Below are 24,733 nucleotides of genomic sequence, written 5' to 3'. Positions count from 1 at the left end.
CAGGTATATGGTTTGTACTTGCCAGGTTACTTCTCAAAAACAAATCTACGCAGGGGCTTCCCTGGTGGTCCAGTGGTTAAGAATCTGCCTGCCAGGCGCAGGGGACACTATTTCGATCCCTGGTGCAGGAACATGTCACATGCCTTGTGTGCCACAAGTACTGAGCCCCCAAGCTGCAACTACTGAAGCCTGACCACCTAGAGCCCATGCTCCGCCACAAGTGAAGCAACTGCAAGGAGAAGCCCGTGCACCGCAATGAAGAGTAGCCGCCACTCCCTGCAGCTAGAGAAAGCCCACGCACAACAAAGACGAAGTGCAGCCAAAAATAAAAACAAATTAATTAAAAACACAAAAAGAACAAGGAAACCCCAATCTATCCAATAGCACAGGGAACTATATTCAATATCTTATAATAACGTAAAATGGAAAAAGAATCAGAAAAAGAATTAAATATAATTATCCATATTTATATATGTACGAGTCACTTTGCTGTACACCTGAAACTAACACAGCTTTGTAAATCAACTATACTTCAATAAAACAACAATAACAACAGACCTCTCCATGCAGCTTCCCTGTGCTTAGAACTCTTCTTTGTCTTTTCTTCATGTGGCATTCAGGGCCATCTGCAGTCAGACATAAACTGCCTTTCCAGCTCTGCCTTCTTCTTCCCATCATGAGCTCTTTGTTATAGATTTTCCTCTGAGGATGCTGTAGTTGTTCAGCTCTCTGTGACTTTACACATGCTATTCTTTTGGTCTGAAAAGTACAGATCCCTCTTCATGCTTTAATACCCAGTGTAATAAATATTATTTCATCTCTGAAGCCTTTGAGTCCCCAGACTCACCATTGCCATTTTTAACCTATGGTATGCTGTTCCAGTCATTTGTTGTCACATAAGATTACAGATTTCTTGAGGACAGGTACTGGGTTTTACCTGGTTTCATCTTATACACCCAGCATGCCTAAAATATGATAGGCACTCAGTATATACTTAACAAACATGTTGAAGGCGATGAAGAATTCTGCATTCAGACAGCTTATGGTCTAGCAAGGAATATAAATAGCTTCATGACACTACAGCTCAGAATCGAGAAATACCCTGAGAGGTTTTAATAAATACATATACATGGTTAAGTCACAGATTGAAATACTTGTGTGGGAAGAACCACTTGGAGTTATCTTTTATTGTGGTCATTTTAACCACTCATAGGTATACAATTTATTGGCATTAAATACAGTCACAATGTTGGGTAACCATCACCACTGTCTGTCTAGCCCCCAAATTTCTTCATCATTCCTAGTAAAAACTCCATGCCCATTAAGGAAGTCCCCCATTTCCACTCTGCCCAGGTTGTGGTAACCTCTGTTCTACTTTCTGTCTCTATGAATTTCCCTGTCTTGGGTACCTCCTATGGGGGAATGATACATTATTTGTCCTTCTGTGTCTGATTTATTTCACTAGGCATGATGTTTTCAAGGTTCGTCCATTGAAACTGGAGCCTATTATACAGAGTGAAGTAAGCCAGACAGAAAAACACCAATACAGTATACTAACACATATATATGGAATTTAGAAAGATGGTAATGATAACCCTATATGCAAGACAGCAAAAGAGACACAGATGTATAGAACAGTCTTTTAGACTCTGTGGGAGAAGGCGAGGTTGGGATGATCTGAGAGAAAAGCATTTAAACATGTATATTATCATATATGAAACAGATCTCCAGTCCAGGTTTGATGCCTGAGACAGGGTGCTCAGGGCTGGTGCACTGGGATGACACAGAGGGATGGGATTGGGAGGGAGGTGAGAGGGGGGTTCAGGATGGGGAACACATGTAAACCCATGGCTGATTCATATCACTGTATGGCAAAAACCACTACAAAATTATAAAGTAATTAGCCTCCAACTAAAATAAAGAAATTAAAAAGAAAAAAACAAGATTCATCCATATTATAGCGTATATCAAAATTTTATTCCTTTTTATGTCTGAGTAATATTCCATTGTAGGTGTATACCCTTTTTGTCTATCCATTCATCTGTTGATAAACACTTTGTTTCCATCTGTTGTAAATAATGTAAATAGTGTAGCTAGTGTAAATAATGTTGATACAAACATTGGTATACAAATATCTGTTGCAGTCTCAAGTCTTAGTTCTTTTGGATATATAGTGAGGAGTGGAATTACTGAGTCATAGGGTAGTTCTATGTTTAACCTTTTGAGAAATCACCAAACTATTTTGCATAACACCTGTACCATTTTACATTCCCACCAGTAATGCATGAAAGTTCACATTTTCCTGCATCCTCATCAATGCTTGTTATTTTTCTTTTTAAAAAATTATAGCCATCCTAGTAGGTGTAAATGGAATTATCCTTTGTTTATGCTTTAGATAATTGTCTTGATAACTGGTTTTAACTTGCTTATTGGCCATCAGTGACCACTGAAAAATTAAAGTTTTCACTTTCCAAATCTTGTATTTAATGACAGAAAACCAATGCGTTAGCACTTGTTTGCAGAGCATAAGTCCTTTCTTCAATTTGGAAACATAAGCAGAAAAGCACTTCTTCGAAAGTTTCCGAATTACTCTTCTATAGCACTTGTGATAGAGCAGGTAGGGATCAAAGGCCTGTTAATGTTTAATCTGTTCACATCACAGAGTTAATCAGCTTTATCTTGTTAGCATGAGAAGAAAAAACTTCAGTCGCCCACTTGATGTTTTCTTACCCTGGTAACCACAAAATTCTTTCTCTGAATTTCAATCACAAACTCCTTTTTACTTCAAACTGTTTGTGTATGCATTTTGATTCAAGCAGATGATAGTAATAGAACTAAAAGTGGTCTTGAAACTTGTTTCAGTGGAAGAGATTGCTTTGAGAGAGGTATGGCGTTTCAGAGGTGATGTGAAAACAGACTGAAAGAACAGGAGTTGGACGTCCTCAAGCTAGAGTAGAATTGTGTTTGAAAACCACGAAAGCAGCAGCAGCATGTATCAGAGTTGTTCAACGCCTTCCCAAATCTTCGTACTCAGGAAATCATCTTAAGATTGGTAAAGTGCCTGGGCATCAATAATATAAGAGGTAATCATGACAGGAAGTACTATACTGATTCATTTTAGAGACATGTGCTGAGCAGTGTGGCCATCTTTGCCCTCAGGGAGTTTGCAGTCTAAGGCAATGAATGGGTGGGGGGACAACTTGTAAACAGATTATTAAAATAATACAGTAAGTCTTCCTGATAAAAATATTAACAGAAAACAGTAATTTTTTTCTATAAAGTGGGGACAGTAACACCCCCTTTTTAGGATTATTGTGAAGATTAAAGAAATAACGCATACAAAGTTTTTAATACAGTTGCTGGCACATGGCAAGCATTCAGCAAATGTTAGCTAATGGTATTATTATGGAGAGGTTTCATTGAGTTGATGAATGAGCACGCAACAGAGACCACAGCTAATTTAAACAAGCAAGGGATTACTGGGGGCTAACTAAGGCTCATAGGATGGAAAGGACAGTTTAAGGACCGCCTCAGGTAGGAAACATACAAGGGAGTCAGGGATCCTAGTGTTAGCAATAGGGAGTTAGTATCCTCTTTGGGATGATCCAGCTTTAGCTGTCTTTTTATCTTTGGATGTTTCTAGACAGAAACAACAGTCTGATTAGATTAGCTTAGATTCTGGGCCCGTCTCTGTCTGTGATGAGGAAACAAAGTTCTGGGATCAGCGGCCTACTAGCTCATGGAGTGGGAGAGGAGTAGGAAGGCCCCAGGGAAGGGATACAGAAAGAATGAGTGATGTCCATTCAGGTAGTATCAGATACTTCAGGATCCGCTGATCCATTGAGGCTGATGATATAAGCCATGAGGCCAACCTGCGGAATAGCCTCTTGAGTATTTCTGTTGGCCATAGAATCGACTGTCCTGCCTTGTGACCGGTGCCAACGCAGTGTGATCATTCCTATCTGACATTCTTCACTGATATTTATCTGGTTTCCTCATGTTTATTCTTAAGTACTGTAGCTAAAACAAAAGACTTGACTATTACAATAATAGAGGAAGGAAAACTTTCGGAGCTTTGCAGACTGCATTTCTTTTGATATATTCAGTTATGATTATCCCTATCACACTTCTCAGCTCATGATCAGGAATTTGCTCTGGGTCTTAATTATGACTCCATAGTCAGACCCTCCTTCATCCTGTTATTTTGTCCTAGATGTGCTACTGTGCATTTGACCTTGTTGAGTCTCGTCTTGTTTCTAAGATGATTTTTCAACACTTCAGAGTCATTTCCATTTTACTTTTGTTTTCCAAAGTACTGAAATTAGCAGTTGGAGCTTTTTGCTTATGTGATTCTCCATTTCCGATATGACTCATCAGATACAGAAAGGTGTGATAACTGGAGAGAAGACGCTAGATTTAGGTCTGAGATAAAAGTTCCAGCCCTGACTGCTAACACAAAAGCAGGGTGTGACTTTGGGGCAAGTTACTTAACATCTTTGAGCTTCTGTTTCCTTGTTTATAGATTCAGGACAACAATCAGTCTATGAGATCTTGGAGGGCAAGGTTATTATGGTTGTGAGGCGCAAATAAGATCATACACATGGAAACATTGTCAAATCGAATGTGATGTATGTTCATCATTGCTGCCTCCACTATCATAATTATGAGCAGTACAGAGAGGGCCCACCCCGCCCCCGAATTGTTTCCTTTAGGATGTCGTGCTATCAGTGCTGTTGTTAAAAGAGCCACTCTTTGAAGCCGGTGTTGATACCGCTATCAATATGCATGAGATGTGTTCAGAAACTTCAGAAATTAGAGATTATGGCTATCTCCCTCTCACCTTGTATGTCTTGACATGGAAGAAAATTAACTTGGCGTGATAGTTTGATCTTCCCAGGACCTTACTGTACCCCATCAGCTTCTTTTCAGGGTGATTACGGGCTTGCGGATGTGTTTGAATGCCTTGTCAAGAGAGTAAATGACTAACTTCCACAGACAGCCATCTCTTGCTTTGCTGTTTTCCAAGCCTGAGGAAAAGGCTCCTGTACTTTGTAACCATTCAGAATTTCATATTGAGAAATTCACAGCTTTGTTTTTTAGAACATTATCAAGCTATACAGATCTTGAGTATTCAGATCCCAAGCAGTAAAACTGGGACTTTCAAAACATACAAATAAATAATAAGGAAAAATATTTTTAAAGGCATTTCAGTGTAGCAAGCTTCTCTTTGTGCATTAAACGTTTGAAATTATTTATTAAGATGAGATGTAAGGATTATCTCATGCCATGTTTAAGTTGGTTTTTCATCACAACTGGCACATGTTATACTCAAATGTTCACATTTTCTTTAAAAAAAAGGAAAAGAAAATGTCCATCTTTTATGATTTTTCCTTTTCTTCTTGGTCTTAACACAGTTTTCCCTGGACCTACTGAATGCACACACAACACACAGAGTTGTATTTGTTGGGTTTTGTGATCCTTGCTAAAAGATCTTCGGTAGACCTTTCATTTATAATGCAAGTGAGTTACATGCACACGTGTATTTGGTCTCTCCATGCGCCCTTCTGTTTTCACTGTTGCTGTGTATTTCTCATAATACTGCACAGTGAACTCATTTCTAACATTACACTGGCTGATGTTCGGTGCACATTAGCCTGTTGCCACGCAATAACTATAGCCTGTGGTGTTGACATTGCAGTGTTGGTGTTGTCATTACTAATCCCTAGAAAGACAACTGAGACTTGACTCGCTATCTTTTGTGCTGCATTATAGCCTTACATTGAATTTGATACTTATGCTTCAGTCAGCAGTTCTAGGCACCCTTTATCATTCTTTCATTCTAATAAATTCTTATTAGCCTGCTCCTGTTAGCAGCTTTGCCTCAGTAGCCTTAACGTTTATTATTACCTTCACGCTCATCAGTTCTTGTGTTGCCCTTGCTGACTTTCTTTCATTCTCTTCTCCTGCACCATAATTATACCTTTGTCCCCAGTTTACCCAGGAATGGGGCTTAGCTTTTACTGGAGACGTCTGATGTTTTAATATTAGTAATTGGCCACTGATCACCCATCTGGTAGCCCACTCCTAGCTACCTTTGTAATTGGGAATATCTGAGTTGTTTTTACCCACAACCATAGCGGCACTGGTGGTAAAGAACTTGCTTGACAGTGCAGGAGACACGAGACATGGGATTTATCCCTGGGGCAAGAAGATCCTCTGGAAGAGGATTTAAAATGGCAAACCTGCTCCAGTATTTTGGTTGAAAAATTCAGTGGACAAGAGGAGCCCAGCAGGCTACACTCCATGGGGTTGCAGAGTCGGACACAACCAAGTGACTGAGCACACACACAACGCCCACACGTAGGAGCTTTTAGCCCTGCCTCCACTGATAACCTGAGACGCAGGCCACATGGAAGGGCAGCCACATTGTTTATGGTGTTTGTTCCAGCATAGGTAAGCATCGAAGTCGAACTGCCCTGTATTCTAATCCTGACCCACTATTTCCTAGCTGTATAACCTTAACCTTCCCAGATAACAGTTTCCTCTTCTCTAAAGTGGGGATAGTTAATAGCACCTATCTCAGTCACTGGGAAAGATTTAGTGAGCTTATGTGTATGAAGCTCTTAGCGTGGTTCTTGGCACGTGGTAAATAGTGAATTATGGGGACTGTTTCTGAGACACTTTTGTGGCACCTGTAGACTGGGGAGAGAGGAGGCTTTTTAGAAGACATCATTTGTAAGCTAAGTCTTAGAGGATAAGAAGGACTTAGCATCCCTGTGGATAAAGAAAGGAGGATTCCTGGCAGCAGTATGCTTGAGACCCAGGAGAGAACATGACATGTTTGTGGAAATTGCACATCGTTTACTCTGACAGAGGGTGAGATAGAAGTAGGGAGACGGGAGGAGGTGAGGCAGGAAAGACGACCAAGAACTAGGAACACTAGGAACCTTACAGAGCTCACGGAAGAGTTTCAACCTGATCTTCCATCAGTCCCTCCATCATCAGTTCCTCCATTAAGGAGCCACATAAATGTCTTTAAGAGTAGCGACAGGGAAAAGGGGAAAGAGGGCAGCAAACTGGCCTCAGACGAACTGGCATCTCTTTAAAGCAAGTATTCCTCCTTGAGAATACTACATTAATTAAGCATGTGCCTTGCAAGATTCATTATTGCTCTACTTGTGCTCCCTGTTGGTTGTCTCATTCATTAATCTGCTGATTAGTAGCCCTGAACTCCTGTCCCCCGCGCCCCCCACCATTTTTGCACTGCCTTTTTAATGCACTGTGCTGCCCCCCGGGACGCAGACTCCAGCCCGTCCCTGGCCCGCGCGTGTTTGTTTTCTTTGCCCCTTGTGCCTGCCTCTGCTGTAACATTTGTAGTATGTGTTAAGTAATCCTTAAGGTAACGTTTTTATTATGTCATAAAAAGTGCACGGCAAATATATTATAACTCATGGACTTTGTTTAAAAATGAACGGATAATTTATTGAGTGTGTTACATGAGCCTCGCTCCCCTCCCCATTTCAGCTGAGACTTGCTGCTCATTTAGCCTAGCCTCCTATCGAGTGCTCCCACCCTGTGACATGCTAGGAAAGCAGACCCATGGTTGGCTAGAAGTGACATCATAGTTTATGTACTCAATAAAAATTTAATTAAGTCATTACAGGAATTGCAGTCATCATTTAACCCTCTGATTTCTTCTGTTTCGTTTATTATTAAACATTCAGTAATAGCAGTCACCAAATCCTGATGGCTTATAAAATATCTGCATGAATTTTAATAGCTTAAATAAATGGGAAAATATGAGTAACTGATATAAAAGGAACCTTTTCCTTGTGGTGGTGCTATATGTATGGGTTTTTATAAAAAAGCAAAGCATTATGGAAAGGAGAAGCGTTTAATAAGAGAACAGCCCAGCATTAGCTGGGGAGAGTTTCTCATCTGATTTGTCTATGTATTCATGGGCAGGGTGCTCCATATGGAATTATCTGGCAGTGAGGACCTGCACACCAGCAGACAAAAGCTTAAGTGAGGGAATAAGATCCCAGCAGAGGTCCTGTGTGTTGTCTGTGCTCAGTTGCTCAGTCAGGTCTGACTCTCTGTGACCCCATGGACTGTAGCCCGCCAGGCTCCTCTCTCCATGGAATTCTCCAGGCAAGAATACTGGAGTGGGTTGCTATTGCCTTCTCCAGGGAATCTTCCCGACCCAGGGATTGAACCCACATCTGCGTTGGCAGGCGGAGTCATCACTGCCGAGCCACCTGGGAAGCCTCAGCGGAGATTCACCAGAGGGAATACCCAGCCCCCTTGGGCTGCTAGGCTGGTTAGAAGGGCCCTGAAGGGCGAGTCCAGTAGTTCAGGAAGCTGCTGTCACTTACCCTCACCTGTTGCCTGCAGATCATGTGTCTGCGTTGATGGAGCTTCCACCCTCTTCCAGGAAGGGCCCCTTTCATGATCTAATCCTGCTTCAGTGATGAGATCTAAAAACCATTCCTAGCTATGGCAGCTTGCCACCTCTCAGCTGGAGGTGAGGGGAAAGGCAGCTTATAGGTCACCAGAGTTAGAATAGAGAACCAGGAGGTAGAGGATCCTTGCTTATAAGGAATTGGACTGCTCCTCTCCATTCCTTCTGGGCAATAGTGGGCCAGAACTCAGGTGCATCCCAAGAGGAGAAAGGATGCTGTATGTAAATGAGCCTTATTGGAAAGCAGGAATTGAAATTTGCATGTTAATGTGTTGGTGATCTCTGGAAATGCCTTGCACATGGTGAAATTAGTTCTAATCTTGGCTCTGAGACTAAGTTGATGTGGTACTTGGGGGGCGGCGTCCCTTCCCCTTTGGGGTCTCAGTTCACCATTTCCTCAAAGGGATGAGCAAGGTGACGTCTGAGGGCCCTTCCAGCTCTAAAGCTGACTGGTTTGATGTAGCACACAAGCCAGCTCTGCTGAGCAGGTCAGTGAATGTTTACCTCGGACATTTGCTGCCTTTGTGCTCGACATCTCTGACATCATCCCTTGTGGCCCTGATTCTTTTTTTTTTTAAGATTTTTTTTGATGTGGACCATTTTTAAAGTCTTTATTTACTTTGTTACAACATTGGCTTCTGTTTTATGTTTTGGTTTCTGGCTGCGAGGCTTGTGGGATCTTAGCTCCCTAACCGGGGATCAAACCTGCACCCCCTGCATTGGAAGGTAAAGTCTTAACCACTGGACCCTCAGGGGTGTCCCACTCTGGTTCTTGCACAGTTAGAATGACTCATACGGGAGGAGGGAGAGGAGCCCCTCAGCAGGAGGATGGATTGTAGTCCCACCATCTCCTTGCAGAAGGAAGTAACTCAAGCTCTGGCCTGTTTCTTGATTCTACCTTAGCCCATAGTGGAAGATGGCACAGTAAGAAGTTCAGCAGTTCTGAAATCTCTGAAACACGGAAGGTACTCAGGAGCAATAAAGGGAAGCAGACAGAAGGATGTGACTGGATAGAACACACTCTGTGTGGCACTCAGGCCTTGTGAGGATTTAGTCCTCAGCATGCCAGCCCTAAACCCTGCTCTGGCCAGGCACTAGCCTAGGTGTCGGGGGTGTTGAGATTCATCAGACGGAGTTCCTCATGGCCTTTGGGCTGCTCGAAAACTAGTGGGACAGGTTGGTGCCCTAGGGGACAGGTGTGTCTCCAGGAGAAGTGTGGACAGAGAGCTCTGGGAACACAAAAGACGGACGGCTGTTTTGGCCTGGGTGAAGGTGGGGTGGGAAAGGTCATGGGTTGCACCACTGGCTGCGTCCAGTCTCACATTTTCCAGTCTTGAGTCTCACAATTCTCTCTCTCTCTTTTTGAAAACTGTCCATGACTATAAAGTATTGGAGCTGGTTTTAGTTTTATATAAACAAACCAGAAGGAATTACTCATAATTCCTTGCATTTGCAGAGCACTTTGCAGCTTACCAAGGCTTTCAGCATACATCGTGGAATAAATGAATGAGTGAACAGATGAATGAAGTACATGCTAATTCATTTGCTCTACAAACCAGTCCTCTGTGTAGGGCATTTCAAAGACAAGGACATAGATAGGTTGCTTGACTTGCCCAAGATCGCATCCTAGGTATACAGCAGAATTATGACTTGAACCCAGGTTTTCTGACTAACTCCAGATCCTTTCAGTACTCCTTTCTGCCCTTCTTCAGAGACTAGTGATAAACCACAGGATGAAATCATTCAGTATTTGATTTATGACCCAAAATAAAATCATCTTCCCGGAGGCAGGAACCTGGTGGAATGTCAGGCACATGGACTTGGGATTCAGACTGACCTGGATACTTCATCACTACTTTGCTGTGGGATCTAGAGCACGTCACCTCACCTATCTGAGTCTCAGTTTTCTGTGTCTATAAAGGCATGATGATAGCACATCTACCTCTCTGAGCTCCAGTGGCAGAAGAGATGATGTCCGTAAAGCACATGGCCCATAACAGGTGCTCAGTAAATGGAGAAGATGATGGTGGGCAACGGTCACAGTTGTTAAGCACAAACCTTATTCTCCATATAAAATTCCAAATGACAGGGTTGTTTCTGAAACTTGTCCATTTAAATAGTCAACGAGCCCTTTCTATGTATTACGTTTGACACCAAGTTTTCTGCTGGGATGCCAGAGAGGAATGAAACATGGACCCCTTTCCCTAAGCATATTCCTGGAGGTCAGATTCCCAGAGTCAAAGTTTTATCCTGTTTAAGAGGTTTCGTGAACTGCACTCTGGGTTCCTCAGGCTCACCTGGCTGTTCCCTGAGAGGAGTTCTACCTGAGGCTCCACAGTCTCACTGACATTGCGTTTCTGGAGCAGTCCGTTCACATGAACAGTCTCACTAGTTCAGCCCATCCTGTTCTCCCGTCCTCCTCACAGCCTCAGGGGCTCGCCTTTCCCCTCAGCATCCCACTCGCAGCCCGGCCTCTCTCCCCCCTCTCCCCACCTCTGGCCACTTCCTTTGTGCCCGTCCTCCTCACAGCCTCAGGGGCTCGCCTTTCCCCTCAGCATCCCGCTCACAGCCCGGCCTCTCTCCCCCCTCTCCCCACCTCTGGCCACTTCCTTTGTGCCCGTCCTCCTCACAGCCTCAGGGGCTCGCCTTTCCCCTCAGCATCCCACTCGCAGCCCGGCCTCTCTCCCCCCTCTCCCCACCTCTGGCCACTTCCTTTGTGCCCGTCCTCCTCACAGCCTCAGGGGCTCGCCTTTCCCCTCAGCATCCCACTCGCAGCCCGGCCTCTCTCCCCCCTCTCCCCACCTGCCTTTCCCCTCAGCATCCCGCTCACAGCCCGGCCTCTCTCCCTCCTCTCCCCACCTGCCTTTCCCCTCAGCATCCCGCTCACAGCCCGGCCTCTCTCCCCCCTCTCCCCACCTGCCTTTCCCCTCAGCATCCCACTCGCAGCCCGGCCTCTCTCCCCCCTCTCCCCACCTGCCTTTCCCCTCAGCATCCCACTCGCAGCCCGGCCTCTCTCCCCCCTCTCCCCACCTGCCTTTCCCCTCAGCATCCCACTCGCAGCCCGGCCTCTCTCCCCCCTCTCCCCACCTGCCTTTCCCCTCAGGCATCCCGCTCACAGCCCCGGCCTCTCTCCCCCCTCTCCCCACCTGCCTTTCCCCTCAGCATCCCGCTCACAGCCCGGCCTCTCTCCCCCTCTCCCCACCTGCCTTTCCCCTCAGCATCCCGCTCACAGCCCGGCCTCTCTCCCCCCTCTCCCCACCTGCCTTTCCCCTCAGCATCCCGCTCACAGCCCGGCCTCTCTCCCCCCTCTCCCCACCTGCCTTTCCCCTCAGCATCCCGCTCACAGCCCGGCCTCTCTCCCCCCTCTCCCCACCTGCCTTTCCCCTCAGCATCCCGCTCACAGCCCGGCCTCTCTCCCCCCTCTCCCCACCTGCCTTTCCCCTCAGCATCCCGCTCACAGCCCGGCCTCTCTCCCCCCTCTCCCCACCTGCCTTTCCCCTCAGCATCCCGCTCACAGCCCGGCCTCTCTCCCCCCTCTCCCCACCTGCCTTTCCCCTCAGCATCCCGCTCACAGCCCGGCCTCTCTCCCCCCTCTCCCCACCTGCCTTTCCCCTCAGCATCCCGCTCGCAGCCCGGCCTCTCTCCCCCCTCTCCCCACCTGCCTTTCCCCTCAGCATCCCGCTCACAGCCCGGCCTCTCTCCCCCCTCTCCCCACCTGCCTTTCCCCTCAGCATCCCACTCGCAGCCCGGCCTCTCTCCCCCCTCTCCCCACCTGCCTTTCCCCTCAGCATCCCACTCGCAGCCCGGCCTCTCTCCCCCTCTCCCCACCTCTGGCCACTTCCTTTGTGCCCGTCCTCCTCACAGCCTCAGGGGCTCGCCTTTCCCCTCAGCATCCCGCTCACAGCCCGGCCTCTCTCCCCCCTCTCCCCACCTGCCTTTCCCCTCAGCATCCCACTCGCAGCCCGGCCTCTCTCCCCCTCTCCCCACCTGCCTTTCCCCTCAGCATCCCGCTCACAGCCCGGCCTCTCTCCCCCCTCTCCCCACCTGCCTTTCCCCTCAGCATCCCGCTCACAGCCCGGCCTCTCTCCCCCCTCTCCCCACCTGCCTTTCCCCTCAGCATCCCGCTCACAGCCCGGCCTCTCTCCCCCTCTCCCCACCTGCCTTTCCCCTCAGCATCCCGCTCACAGCCCGGCCTCTCTCCCCCTCTCCCCACCTCTGGCCACTTCCTTTGTGCTTTTGCTGCATCAGACTCCTTGCTGTTCCTGCCCATTCGCCCTCCCTCATTTTCTTTCCTGCCCCTGCACCTTGTACAGCTTATGCCCTGTGTCTCGAATGTCCTCTTTCCTACCCCCCAGCTCTCTCGTCAGACGACTCTTCCTCTGAGGTCCAGTTAAACATCGCCTCCTTAGAGAACTTCGCGGCAGCACCACCACCCCCGCCCCAAGCAGAGACCATTTGTACTAAAGTTTACTTATCGCTCCCCACTTTGGGGATAGAATTGGAGGTAACGTGTTGCAGTGTGTTTTTTTTTTTTTTTTTTATTAATACAGGTCTGTTTTTACTAGACAATGTGCTTCTCCAGTCAAGAAGCCGTTTCTTTTTCTTTGTGTTCATAGGATCCAGCACAGAGCCTGACATGTAGTTGGGGCTTAGTTCATAAAACTGAGTACTGCTTTGTATAATTCGGGACCAAAGTCTAAAAGAAGTTGTCAAATTGGGGAGAATCCTGACAGAGCAGGGAAATAGGAGGATGGGGTGGGAGTTTGACCTGTCAGGGGCCTTCTTTCTTGGTTCTGCTGTCCGTGTCAGTCAGGAGCCAAAAATCATACTTTATGGTTTTTTTCCTTTCTTTTATACTTTTGTTTTTGCCATTTTGTTTCTGTAGGTTAATCCCTATATCCTGAAGAAGAACATGATGCTTATGACAAATAACTTCTATGCCGCAATCTTAGGATATGATGAGGTAAGATGGTTTACCAAGCCTTGGACAGAACAGTGACCTCCCCCAACAAAGGCTGTCGATGAGAACTTCTGAAAGAAGCTTCAGGGGCCGTCGTCACTGCCTGCCATTATTTTACTGTTTTACTTAGTATTTTACTATTTCCTCACCTTCATTGACTCAGCAACCAGAATGAGCGCGCCCAGCAGTTTGCCTGGTACTTGAGAAAGCACACACTACGTAGTATGGCCAGATCATTCAACTAGCTGGCGTTTATTGAGTGCCTGTGGGGTGCTGGATGGAGGGACACAGGCAGGTCGGTCAATATCTCAGCCCCAGATGCTCCAGAGAGAGGAAGGCATGCCCACATCAGCAGCACGGTCTGCCAGACAAGTCACACGCTTTTGGGGGCTTCAGTTATAAAAGCAGTACGCACTCATTTAAAAATTCATGAAACTCTGCCTAAATGGTTGAAATAGAAAATAGAAGGCCCCTTTTCTCGCCTGCCCAGCTCCCTGTCCCAGAGGAAAACCTTGTTAATAGTTTATTGGGTGTCCTTACAGTTGTTACCTGTACATACACAAGCACCTATGGATTTGTTTTCTTTATGCAAATGAAAGTTATACTACGCTCACCATTCTGTAACTTGCTTTTTTTAACTGCGCAGTATATCTTGGATGTCCTACCTAATGACATTTAGATCTGTCTCATTTTTTATTGCAAAATTTACATAACATAAAATTTACCATTTTAAAGTGTACATTTTAGTGGCATTGAGTATATTCACGTTTGAGCAGCCATGACCACTAGCCATCTCCAGGATTTTCTCTTATCTTCCCAAATGGAAACTCTGTGCCCAGTAAATAGTAAATACTATTCTCCTATTCTCCGCTCCTCCTCTGGGCCACAGTCTACTTCCAGGGTCCTCCAGGGCCAGAGTTTGTTGGCTTCCTCTCAGTTCCTCTAGACCTAGGCATCTCAGTTTCTGGAAGGATGCTTTTTTTGTGTCGTGAGGGAAAACAAGTCACTATTCTAGTAGACTGTGGAAAAACTGTTAGGCAAACTAATTTTTGCCTTCTAGGCACCCATTTTTTTCCTGCTTCCTCCCTCAGACCAGTCTCCCATTTGTCTTCAGCTTACTAGCATTGTGGTGGGAAGAGGGCTGAAGTGGGGCTCACTGATCTATTCAGCCTCTTGTATTGTGCTCCTGCTCTGTGCCAGCCACCATATCCTGACTCGAGCTGGTCAGCACCATCCCGTGACCTCACATTAACCACTTTCGCTCGAGAACCTCTGAGCGCACTTATCTTCCCAGCCAGGGTAACAATTTCTTCCCGGCATACAGTTTCCACCTGGTCATCAGAGCCAGGTGTGGCAAGAAGCTCTTGACAGTCTGAACCAGTCACATTGCTATCATTGTTAACCTGAGTCTGAATCATCCTGTTCCTCGTAGTTGATTATAGATTTGCCCCTTCCCAGCCATCTCACCCATCGCCGAGGCTGCCTGTCTGTGGCAGGCCCTGGCTCCCGGGGCTTTTGCTGTCCTGTGCTCTGGGCTCGTTTTCTAAGTCCTCATAATACTCGCTCCCACTCCTGTTCCCTCTCATGTAGCACATATGAGTTGCTGCCAGCAGCACTCCGGCATGTGCCCAGGGCACTTCAGACACAGGCAGGCTGTTGTGTTAGCAAATAGCTTGGAGAACGGTGATGTGCCCGAGCTTGTTCTTGGCTCCTGTCCCCCATATGCCGGAAGAAGCTGGTTTTCCCGACTCAGCCATTGTGCCAGGACAGTCTCTTAAGCTGTGGAATTGTGGGGGGTGTTTAGCAAGGGGGCATTTGAGACAGGTGAACAGTTTTTCCTTCAAACTGCCCGTACCCGCTACTGGCCCCAGCCCTTCCTGGCCCCAGCCCTAAAGCCAAACCTCAGGCACCATAGTGCCCCGGGGGCCTGACCACAGCAGGACCTCGAATATGTGATCCTGGCCCTTTGTGTAGTGTCCTTACCGCTTACAGAGCCTTCCATGACCATTGTCTCTTAATTCTCACAACTCTGTGGCACAGGTGTTACTTGGCTCATTCAGGTTATGAGAAACCAGGGCTCAGGAAGGGCTAGTGGCTTTCCAAAGGACACACAGCTGCCGAGTGACGGAGCTGCCATTTGAATTCAGGCAGTCCAGTCCCCAGATCCCACTGTTGTTTCAGTTCTGTTCACAGCTCCATGTCAAAGCCTAATCTTCATATCACACTTCACAAAATGCCTTTATGTTCTGTCTTATAATTCAAAGATGCTATAAGTAGGGCAGCAATTTTAGTCTCTATTTAACAGATGGGAAAGTTGAGACTTGGGTTTAGTAAATTGCCCACCATCTCTGAGCTGGGAACTGACAGGGCCAGGACATGATCTGGCCTTCTAGCTGACTTCCAAGGCCCAGTCAGCACTTCCTCTGGTTCCACATGCTGCCTTAGCACCTGGACAGAACAGCTCCTCAGGGCCTGTCCCTCAGTCACCCTTGCCCAGGAAGCAGGACCCTCCCCTCTCCTTCCTCAGAGCTCTAAGCTAGAACATGGCCCTAGTCCATGATGCAGGCCTCTGTGATATTTGGGCTTCCCAACAGTGTGCTTTCTGCTGTGCCAGGACAGCCGATGGTAGGCACACACAGGTTCTGAGCACTCCCCTGTGGCCCATGGCAGTCCTGCCGGACAGCCTGTTCCTCTGCTTTGGAGGAGGCCGGGCCACCCCAAAGCTGGGTGACAGTGAGGCCAAGGTGCCAGGCTCCCATCCCCAAAGACCTAGTTGCTGTGCAGATGTGTGTCCTTGGACCAGGAGAGCAAAACACGTAACACTCTATTCTTAAGAGAAAGTATACACTCACAATATGCTGACCCCATTCCTTGTGGACGGCACCAGAACTACTGCTGCTCCCATCTCTCCTCTCGGGTGTTGGCTGGGCCTGGCGATGCTGTAGGCAGCTGTGGCCAGGACGGCCCATCAGACATGACCACATCTCTGCTTCCACCTTTTTATCCAGCCGCTTGGCTCCTCTGGGTCCCACTTTCCTCCTCTATTGAATGAAGGGGGCAGGCCACATGCCCTCTCAGACCCCTCCCAGCTCTGCCACGCACTTGCCCTGTTTCTGTGTCACGTCCTCTGAGCTGATCCTAGGGTTGCCCGCATCTTCACGATATCCCCAGCTTCTGTCTCCTGGCTCTGCCGTTCGCCCCAAAAGACCAGTTGTGCTGTGTGTTCCAGGGGATCCTTTCAGATGACCGTGGGCTGGCGGCCGCCCTCTGGAGAACCTTCTTCAACCAGAAATGCGAAGACCCTCGACAACTTGAATTGTTGGTAGAGTATGTGAGGAAACAGGTAAGCAGCCCCTCCAGGGCCTCCCCTCCAGGGCCCTTCCTGAGGTCTGTGGCTGCTGGAGTTCAGAGGGTCATGAGAGGTTGAGTTCCCAGACTCCAGTGTGAGGGAGTTCTAACCAAATCACATCAGCAGCGGGCATAGACAAAGAGCACCTTCTGGGAGACACAGAGGTTTTCGAGGCAGAAGCCTGATGTGTCTCTCTTTGCCTGGCAAAGCAATAAAGCTCTCCTTTTCTACTTCACTGACCCCCTCCCCAGAAAAAAAAGAGCCCCTTCTTTGGATCCAGTCATGAGCTAGGTCAGGGGGCGGGGAGTAGGAACAGAAGAACAAGGGCAGAGTGGCCTGCTGCTTTCATAAACCTGCAGTTGTTGATTCACTGCACACTCGGCTGTCTGCCGTGTGCCAGTGCTATGCTGGATCCTGGGCGCACACAGTCCACTTGTAAGGCCACAGCACGGGGTGCAGAGCAGCTCCCCTGGGTTACCCACTTTGAACCCCTGGCTTCTAGCAGGATTGGGCTCCAGGCAGCATCCCATGATCCTTTCCCCACTGGGTGCTGCTACCTGTCGTCAAGCAGGGTCCCCCCGCTTCATCCCTCACTCCTCTGGCTGCCCAGGGCTCTCAAAGCTTCTAAGAGAGAGCTCTCGAGTGAGGACTGCTTAACTACACAGTTTTCCTTGAGCCCAGGGAGAATTCACTCCTGTTCTCTCTGCCCCCCTAATTCTGTATTGATGAGAAATCCATATGTTAGGGACGAGGGAGCTGAGTGGCAGGCAAGAGGCACATGTAGGCTTTTCCAGGGTCGTCCAGTGAGTCAGGCTGCACAGCTGGGTGATTCATACGGCCACTAGAGGCTCAGCTGCTCCAGACAGCTCACCAGCTCAGCCTGTCCCATGAGTCACACCTTTGCTTTGTAGGCCTGGCTCCTGGACCTGAAGGGGCCTCACCTCACAGTCATTCCCTTATTCACCTGTGTCCATGGCCTTCAAGCCTCCAACAGCCAGGAAAGGGAAGGCCAGGCTCTGGCTCCGAGGAGAAGACAGGGCCAGCTGGGTGATTACTGGAAAAACTACATACTAGGGCTCTTCAGACCCAGAGGGTAGAGAACCCCAGAAGCCAGGACTTCTGTTTGACCGTTCTTCAGATCTGCCAGAGCCGGGAAGAAGGCAGTGTGGCCAGAGGACCCCACCCACAGAGAACTCTGAGGCTCACACTGTTGACTGGACCCGCCCTCAGACAGGAGCAGCAATTGGCAAAGCAAATGCTATGTTTTCTGAGAGACCAGCCCAACTTTTCCATTGGCTGTGGTGGGCTTGTGCCAGGGGCCACAGCAAGGGCACAGCTGGGACCTCTCTGAGGGCCCTGAAGGAAGGGACTGCCACACCAGTGCCCCCGTAAGAAGTCCCCTGGTGCCCAGATGAGAGGCAGGCAGTAGGAAAGCAGTGAAGGAACTCTTGGGCAAGCAGTGAGCTTTGGTGGGGACCCAGTTCTGTCAGCAAAGCTTTTGAGCACCTATTGTGCCAGCCACTCTGTTGAGAGCGCAGAAATTACTAAGACCCAGTCCTGCCCTCAAGGATCCAGCTCATGATTTGACAAGCCAGTCAGGCACAAGGCTCCCCTGGAATAAGTCAGTCTGTGATGTATGCAGGCAGGAACAGAGTGCTGTGGAAGGCTGAAGAAAGGAGGGACTAAGTCTGAGCGAGTGAATCAGGGAAGACCAGGAGGCTGGTCCTGGCCGTGATGCCAGTTGGTAGATCACCCGAGACCCAATCAGAGATTAAATTGAGAGTTTCTACCCAGGAGATGGGCAAAGTGGTGGCATTAAGGACAGAATGGAGTAATTGAAAAGAAGAGTGGGTTTTAGGGAAGATAACAGTGTCGGTTGATCTCTTGCCCTGGAAGACAGCAGAGCAGATCTGGAGATTGGAGATCCAGGCGTGAGGTATATATGACAGGGTGAGCACGAGGGTCCGAAGGCTAAAAACGAAGCAGCAGGAGTGGAGGGTCTCTTGGGATAGGGAGTTGGATCTGAGGCAAAGGTGAGGTTCCTGACTCCTGCCACCTCTCCTTGCCCCCCAGTTGCCTTCTCACCTCCACAGTGGAACCTCATCTTTTGAATCCAGTGCTGACTCCTGCCCTGATCCAGCTCTTGCCCTGGAGTTTGCCTGTCTCCTGTAAAGCATTTCTCTTCTCCTTACTAGGAGGAGCTTGGGAATCCTTCCAGAGGAGGCCTCTATCACCCAAGGCCTGGCCACTCGTTAGAGCCCCTGCCTCTTGCCAACTGCCCGACCACCCCTCCCTGCAGCTGTACATGTTCTCTGTCAGTGTCCCATCTCCACATTGTTCAGGGGGATAACCCCCCCTGAGCCATCCTAGAGGGGTGAAGCTGGCGCCCACTAACCCTGCGGTGAGAGCCTACTCGAGGAGAGTAGAAGCATCCTTTTAAGTTCCAGTAACTAGCAGTTACTGACTTCCCTGGTGGCTCAGTGGTAAAGAATCTGCCTGGCAATGCAGGAGATGTGGGTTCAATCCCTGGGTCGAGAAGATCCTTTGGAGGAAGAAATGGCAACCCACTCTAGTATTCTTGCCTGGGAAATCCCATGGACAGAGGAACCTGGTGGGCTGCAGTCCATGGGGTCACGAAAGAGTTGGACACAACTTTGCAACTAAAGAACAAACTAGCGGTGTGCTTATTAAGACCTGTGGGGTACACATCACTATTTATGTGTCCCTTTCTCAGACAAGGGAACTTAAATTAACAGACACACACACACACACATCACTATTTATGGGCCCCTTTCTCAGACAAGAGAAATTAACAGACACATACACAAACACACCAAGGACATGTCTCCCCCAGCACACACTCCATGGAAAGTCCTTGCAGTTCAGAAAGTCAGTGCTTGTGTGTCAGACATGTGTCCATTCAGAAGTACAGCGGGGAATTCCCTAAGGCCTGAGAAAGCTTCCTTAATGACTTGTTTCTTCAAACCCCCTTAAATGAAATAATCTGGGCAATCAGAGACCTCCCCCGATCCCTGGGCTCGGGAGCTGGGATAGTCAGAAGCCCCTCCTGCCCCAACCCTGTCCTCTCCTTTGGGAGGCTCGTTCCTTCCACCACCTCACGCGCCGCCTCATGTCTGTCCTGCTCTTGTGACTTTCTCGTCTGGTTGCAGATACAGTACCTGGACTCCATGAATGGTGAGGATCTGCTTCTGACAGGGGAGGTGAGCTGGCGCCCTCTAGTGGAGAAGAATCCTCAGAGCATCCTGAAGCCTCATTCCCCAACTTATAACGACGAGGGTCTTTGATGGGCTGGTCCCTCCGAACAGCTGGCCAGCTAGCTTTGAGGAACTGCCAGAAGAGAGGTGCCTGTTTGGCTCAGGATCCTGCAGGAAGTGGCCTGAACTGACCTTTGAACAGCATCTGTCAAATACCTGGCCCCATTTGTGTTGGTTTTCCTCTTAGTACGCCCAGGAGTCTGATAGGGTGGGGTACAGTGCTGAGAGAACCCGTAGCCCTTCTAAGGCGTCCTCTCCCTCAAGAGAAGCCCTGAGCAGGAGCTCCCTCACACGCTCCCCAAGTGCCCTCCAGAAACCGTGTAACTGACCACAGAAGGGAAAGGGGGTAGGTTCGATAGGGGACAGCTGCCTCCCCCCAAGGACCCACCGTGGCCTAGAAGCAGTGAGTAATGCTGCTGAATCAGGCTGGGTAACCACACACTGTCCTCCAGCTTTGAGCCATGGGCTTGAGTTGGCCATTAAAAGACCCAGAGACGTCTCTCTGCCATGGTTCTTCTTTATTCCCAGGTTTTTTAGAAACACACCTGAGGTGGCAGAGGCCATGAGTTGAGAAGCAGTGCCAGCTCAGAGACAGGAGCAAGGGAAGTTCGGGTGGGGTGGGGTCTCTGCCGCTGCTTCTGTCTCCAGTTCACAGAAATGTCACTGTTCTTTCCTGCTGACCCCGTCCTCGGGGACCCAGGAGGCCTGTCTGGCCAGGGGGCTTGTCACATCCTGAGGCCTCAAGACAGTTCCCTTTGTCACACAACGCCCCCACTGGACTGGGGTAGAGTCATGCTGTCTTTCCTCCCTTGGCTCCCCTTACATGAGATACTGGGGGGAAGAGAATGCTTCCTGGCTTCATCGCACCACCCCAGTACCCCGCTCCGTGCTCAGCCTACCACCCGCTTCCTAGCTTCCGGAGCACGTGCTGCAGAGCCCTCGTGGTCTGAGCCCCTGAGGACTAGTCTCCTCCCCCTGAGTGTGGGTCATCTTTGGGGGGATTTTCTTTAAATTGAAGAAGGGGGTGGAGAACCATATTGTCCCTCCCTCCCCCCACCCCCATCAAACTTCCTTCATTTAACTTGCTATAAAATGAGTCATATAAAGAAACTCTATATGGATGAGGTATATCCCACTTCTGTGAAAACATTACAAATCAAACGGCCTTCTCTGAGTTTATTTAAGATGCTTTTGTTGCACACGGAGCTCCAGAGTGAAGCCTCCTCTGTGTGTGTGAGATAATAACACCTTGTAACTCATTACAGCTGGGCACTATTTACATAAACCAGAGCCGAGCCAGGCAGGAATTTGCTGATTAATTTATTTTTAATGGAGTGAAGTATACCATGCACCAAAATAAACTTTACTGTGTGTACCTAACTGCTCCTGGAATGGATGGAAAAATTAATGGAACAGATTTTGGCTCCCAACTCTACACATTAATTTATATATAAAAGTTATTTGAGCCTTAACCCATTTGCTGCCCAGGGCAGCTCCCTAACCACAGAGCCCAGCCCACAGCCCCGGTTCAGCTACCGGGCTTGCTTTAGAATCATGGAATCTCTGATTTGGAAGGAACATTAGTGGTCATTTAGTTCAGCCCTGGTCCACAACTGGACTCCCTTTCTCAACATCCCTGTTGGCCTGTGTCCATACGGGCCCTCTGTGAATGCCTCCAGCAGCAGATGGTCTCCACCTGCAGGGCCAAGTCCTGTATCCACAAGATGAGTAATCATTAAACACTGCAACTTGTAATTCAGAGCCATGTTTCAAAAAGCCATGTCGATCTGTCACGTCTGTGATGTTTCCAAAGCCCTCGCTTCCTGGCCATGGGCATCTTGGAGGCTGCCAGGCTCTTCTTATTTTTGTGAGTCTCTAGCCCATTTCACCCCACTCCAGTACTCTCGCCTGGAAAACCCCATGGATGGAAGAGCCTGGTGGGCTGTAGTCCATGGGGTTGCTAAGAGTCGGACACAACTGAGCAACTTCACTTTCACTTTTCACTTTCATGCATTGGAGAAGGAAATGGCAACCCACTCCAGTGTTCTTGCCTGGAGAATCCCAGGGACGGGGGAGCCTGGTGGGCTGCTGTCTATGGGGTCGCACAGAGTTGGACACGACTGAAGTGACTTAGCAGCAGCAGCAGCAGCCCATTTCTTCTCTGAGCAAACTGAACCACTTGGGGCAACCCTGTATGTTTTCTCTGCCTGGAATCCTCTCCCCTCTTCTGTGTATAGAAATCCACATATCCCCATGCCACCTCTCCTGTCCACCCCAGGCAGTATCCTCCAGTGGAACTATTTTTTTACATACCCACCCTCCACCCTGCACTGTGAGCCCCTTGAGAGTGGGTGCTGGTGTTTGGATCAGTCCGCTTTGTTTCTCCAGCATCCAGCAGCATGCCTGGACCTTAGTAGGCATCAGGGTGATCTTTGATAAATGAAAGAAGGAATCAATGACTAAATCACCAAACAGGAGCCCCTTTCTGGACTGTTCTCAGTCTGTACTACAGTTCAGCTTATTTTAACAGTTCAGTATGAAGTGCCTCCCTTGGCCTTCAAATAAGAATGAAAGCCAAACATTCTTTCTATAGCTAAATGCTTTTCTATTGCAGATTGTTATACAGAACAAGTGAGAGAGGTGGTTTCTTGCCATCAGGGATATTGCTCTCTAGGAATAATTTTGTCTTTTACTTGTATTCTGTATACTTCCAGACCTGGGTTGGGAAGATTCCTTGAGGAAGGGAATGGCAACCAATTCCAGTATTCTTGCTTGGAGAATTCCATGGACAGAAGAGCCTGGCGGACTACAGTCTATAGGGTCAAAGAGTCAGACATGACTGAGTGACTTAACACTTTTGCATACTTCCAGAAAAGATAACAGCAGATTAAGAGATAACAGGTGTAAAAACTGCAAAACAAAGTTTAAAAGATAAGATACAAGTATTGGGAGGGGAAAAAAATCATGTTAACACATGACTTTTGGGGCAGTCTATCAGTTGTCTCAAGCAGTCCTGTTAAATAGGTATTCTCCTCTTCCTGGTCTTTCTCCTGTTTACGCAAGTGAGGGGACTATGGCTCAGAGAGGCCTGGAAGGCTACCCAGCCCTCATCTTCAGCCCCGGGGCTCTCGCTCTCTTCCCACCCAACACTGCCTCCCGCAGGTCAGTGAGGAAACCTGCAGTTGAGGATAAAACCTTCCTCTGGGACTTCCTGGTTGTCCAGTGGTTAAGAATCCGCCTGCCAATGCAGGAGACACGGGTTCGATCCCTGATCTGTGAAGTTCCCACATGCGGTGGGCAACTTAAGCCTGTGTGTCACAACTACTGAGCCTGTGTTCTAGAGTCCGTGTTCTGCGATAAGAGGAGCCACCTCAGTGAGAAGCCTGGGTACCGCCAACAATGAGCAACCCAAGTCATGTAACCAGGGGAAGTCTGCGTGCAGCAGTGAAGACCAAGCACAACCAAAAATAATTTAAAAAGAAACAAACCTTGCTCTGGGCTCCCTAGAAGCCAACAGCAGAAGTGAGGCCGGCCGAAGATTGTATAGTTCCCACTGTCACATAAAAGGAATTACGCTTATTAATCAGAAAAAACAAATGTTTTCCTTAATCTCAGAGAACAGTGTAGGGTTTTTAAATGAGAAACCCTGAACAGTGTAGCAAATAGTTCCCCTAAGCTTTCAGTATTGCCTAAAAATTTAAACATTGCAAGTATTGCTTTCTTACATCAAACTATGATTAAAGCCCAGCCCACCCTTCAGCCAGTATTTTTCGTGTTCTGTGCCAGATGCTGCTTGGTATTTTCACTTAGTATCTCATTTGATCCTCTGACAATTCTGTGAGGTAAGTATTACCTATAAGCTTGTCTTAACTGCTGAGGAGGACTGCAGCTTGGAGAGGTCCGAATTCATCCTGCATGTGGACTCAGGCGGTCTGACACTCAAGTGCAATGCTTTGAGTTCTAGAAAAGGAACATGGCATGGGGAAGGCCAGTTGTGCTCCGTTGAAAAGCAAAAGGAAACCTAGAGTGGTATTCCAGCTTCTTGGGTTACTGCGGGCGTATTAACGGGGAAAGTCAGTACAGGGTTCAGGCTCCAGAGTCAGAAAAGCCTTGAAAGGAGTTGGGATGTAAAGGATGGGCAAGGTTTAGGTAGGTGGAAAGGAAAACAGGAAGCGAGCATCTGTGGCATAGGGCTGGAAACTTTCAGACTGAGTGGGCCAACTGAGTTGGTGGTTAAGGGAAGAAAAGGTTGCAGAGATCCAGGTGAGTCCACGAATCAAAGCCTGGTAACTGCGTCTGGACTGTGACCTGGTGGGAGTGAGGATGCACAGCCGTGTGCAGGGTGCATGGACATAGTCAGCAAGGATTCCGGCCATCTTGGCTTGAGGGCCTGGGGGCAATGGTAGAAATTTAAAGGAGTTCAAACTCCAAAGGTGCATAGAATAAAATTGTCAGGACTTCATGCCTGACTGAACTGGAGCCTGAAGAGGAGCCTTCCAGAGCTTTCCTGGGAGCGGGGAGATGTCTGGCAGAAAAGGGGAACTTGAAGAATCCTCTTTGTTGTGGGTTTGTTTTTTTCAAGTGCTAATTACATTATCCTATGAGACAGGCCAGGGAGGTCTACTGAGGAGAAATCACAGAGTGAAGCTCACAGCCTCATGTGTCTTCTGAGCCCCACCCCGCTGCTT

The 24,733-nt window shown here is 48.3% G+C and overlaps 1 protein-coding gene across 2 annotated transcripts in view; it reads left to right on the top strand.

The window, feature by feature from the left end:
• UQCC1 (ubiquinol-cytochrome c reductase complex assembly factor 1) overlaps positions 1-21,425 on the top strand; it is a 96,123-nt gene extending 74,698 nt beyond the window's left edge. Inside the window, exons 7-9 of one of the 2 annotated variants that reach the window (XM_010811543.4) lie at positions 13,347-13,424; positions 16,651-16,764; positions 19,941-21,425. In XM_010811543.4, the coding sequence (XP_010809845.2) occupies positions 13,347-13,424; positions 16,651-16,764; positions 19,941-20,075 (327 nt within the window). In that variant the 3' untranslated portion in view covers positions 20,076-21,425. The remainder of the gene's footprint in view (positions 1-13,346; positions 13,425-16,650; positions 16,765-19,940) is intronic. The other variant, NM_001076508.2, reaches the window with a different exon arrangement.
• The last annotated feature ends 3,308 nt before the right edge of the window (positions 21,426-24,733 follow it).

The sequence above is a fragment of the Bos taurus genome, chromosome 13 (assembly GCF_002263795.3).
Source record: "Bos taurus isolate L1 Dominette 01449 registration number 42190680 breed Hereford chromosome 13, ARS-UCD2.0, whole genome shotgun sequence".
Taxonomy (NCBI): Eukaryota; Metazoa; Chordata; class Mammalia; order Artiodactyla; family Bovidae; genus Bos; species Bos taurus.
This window is presented reverse-complemented; position numbering and strand designations above follow the sequence as displayed.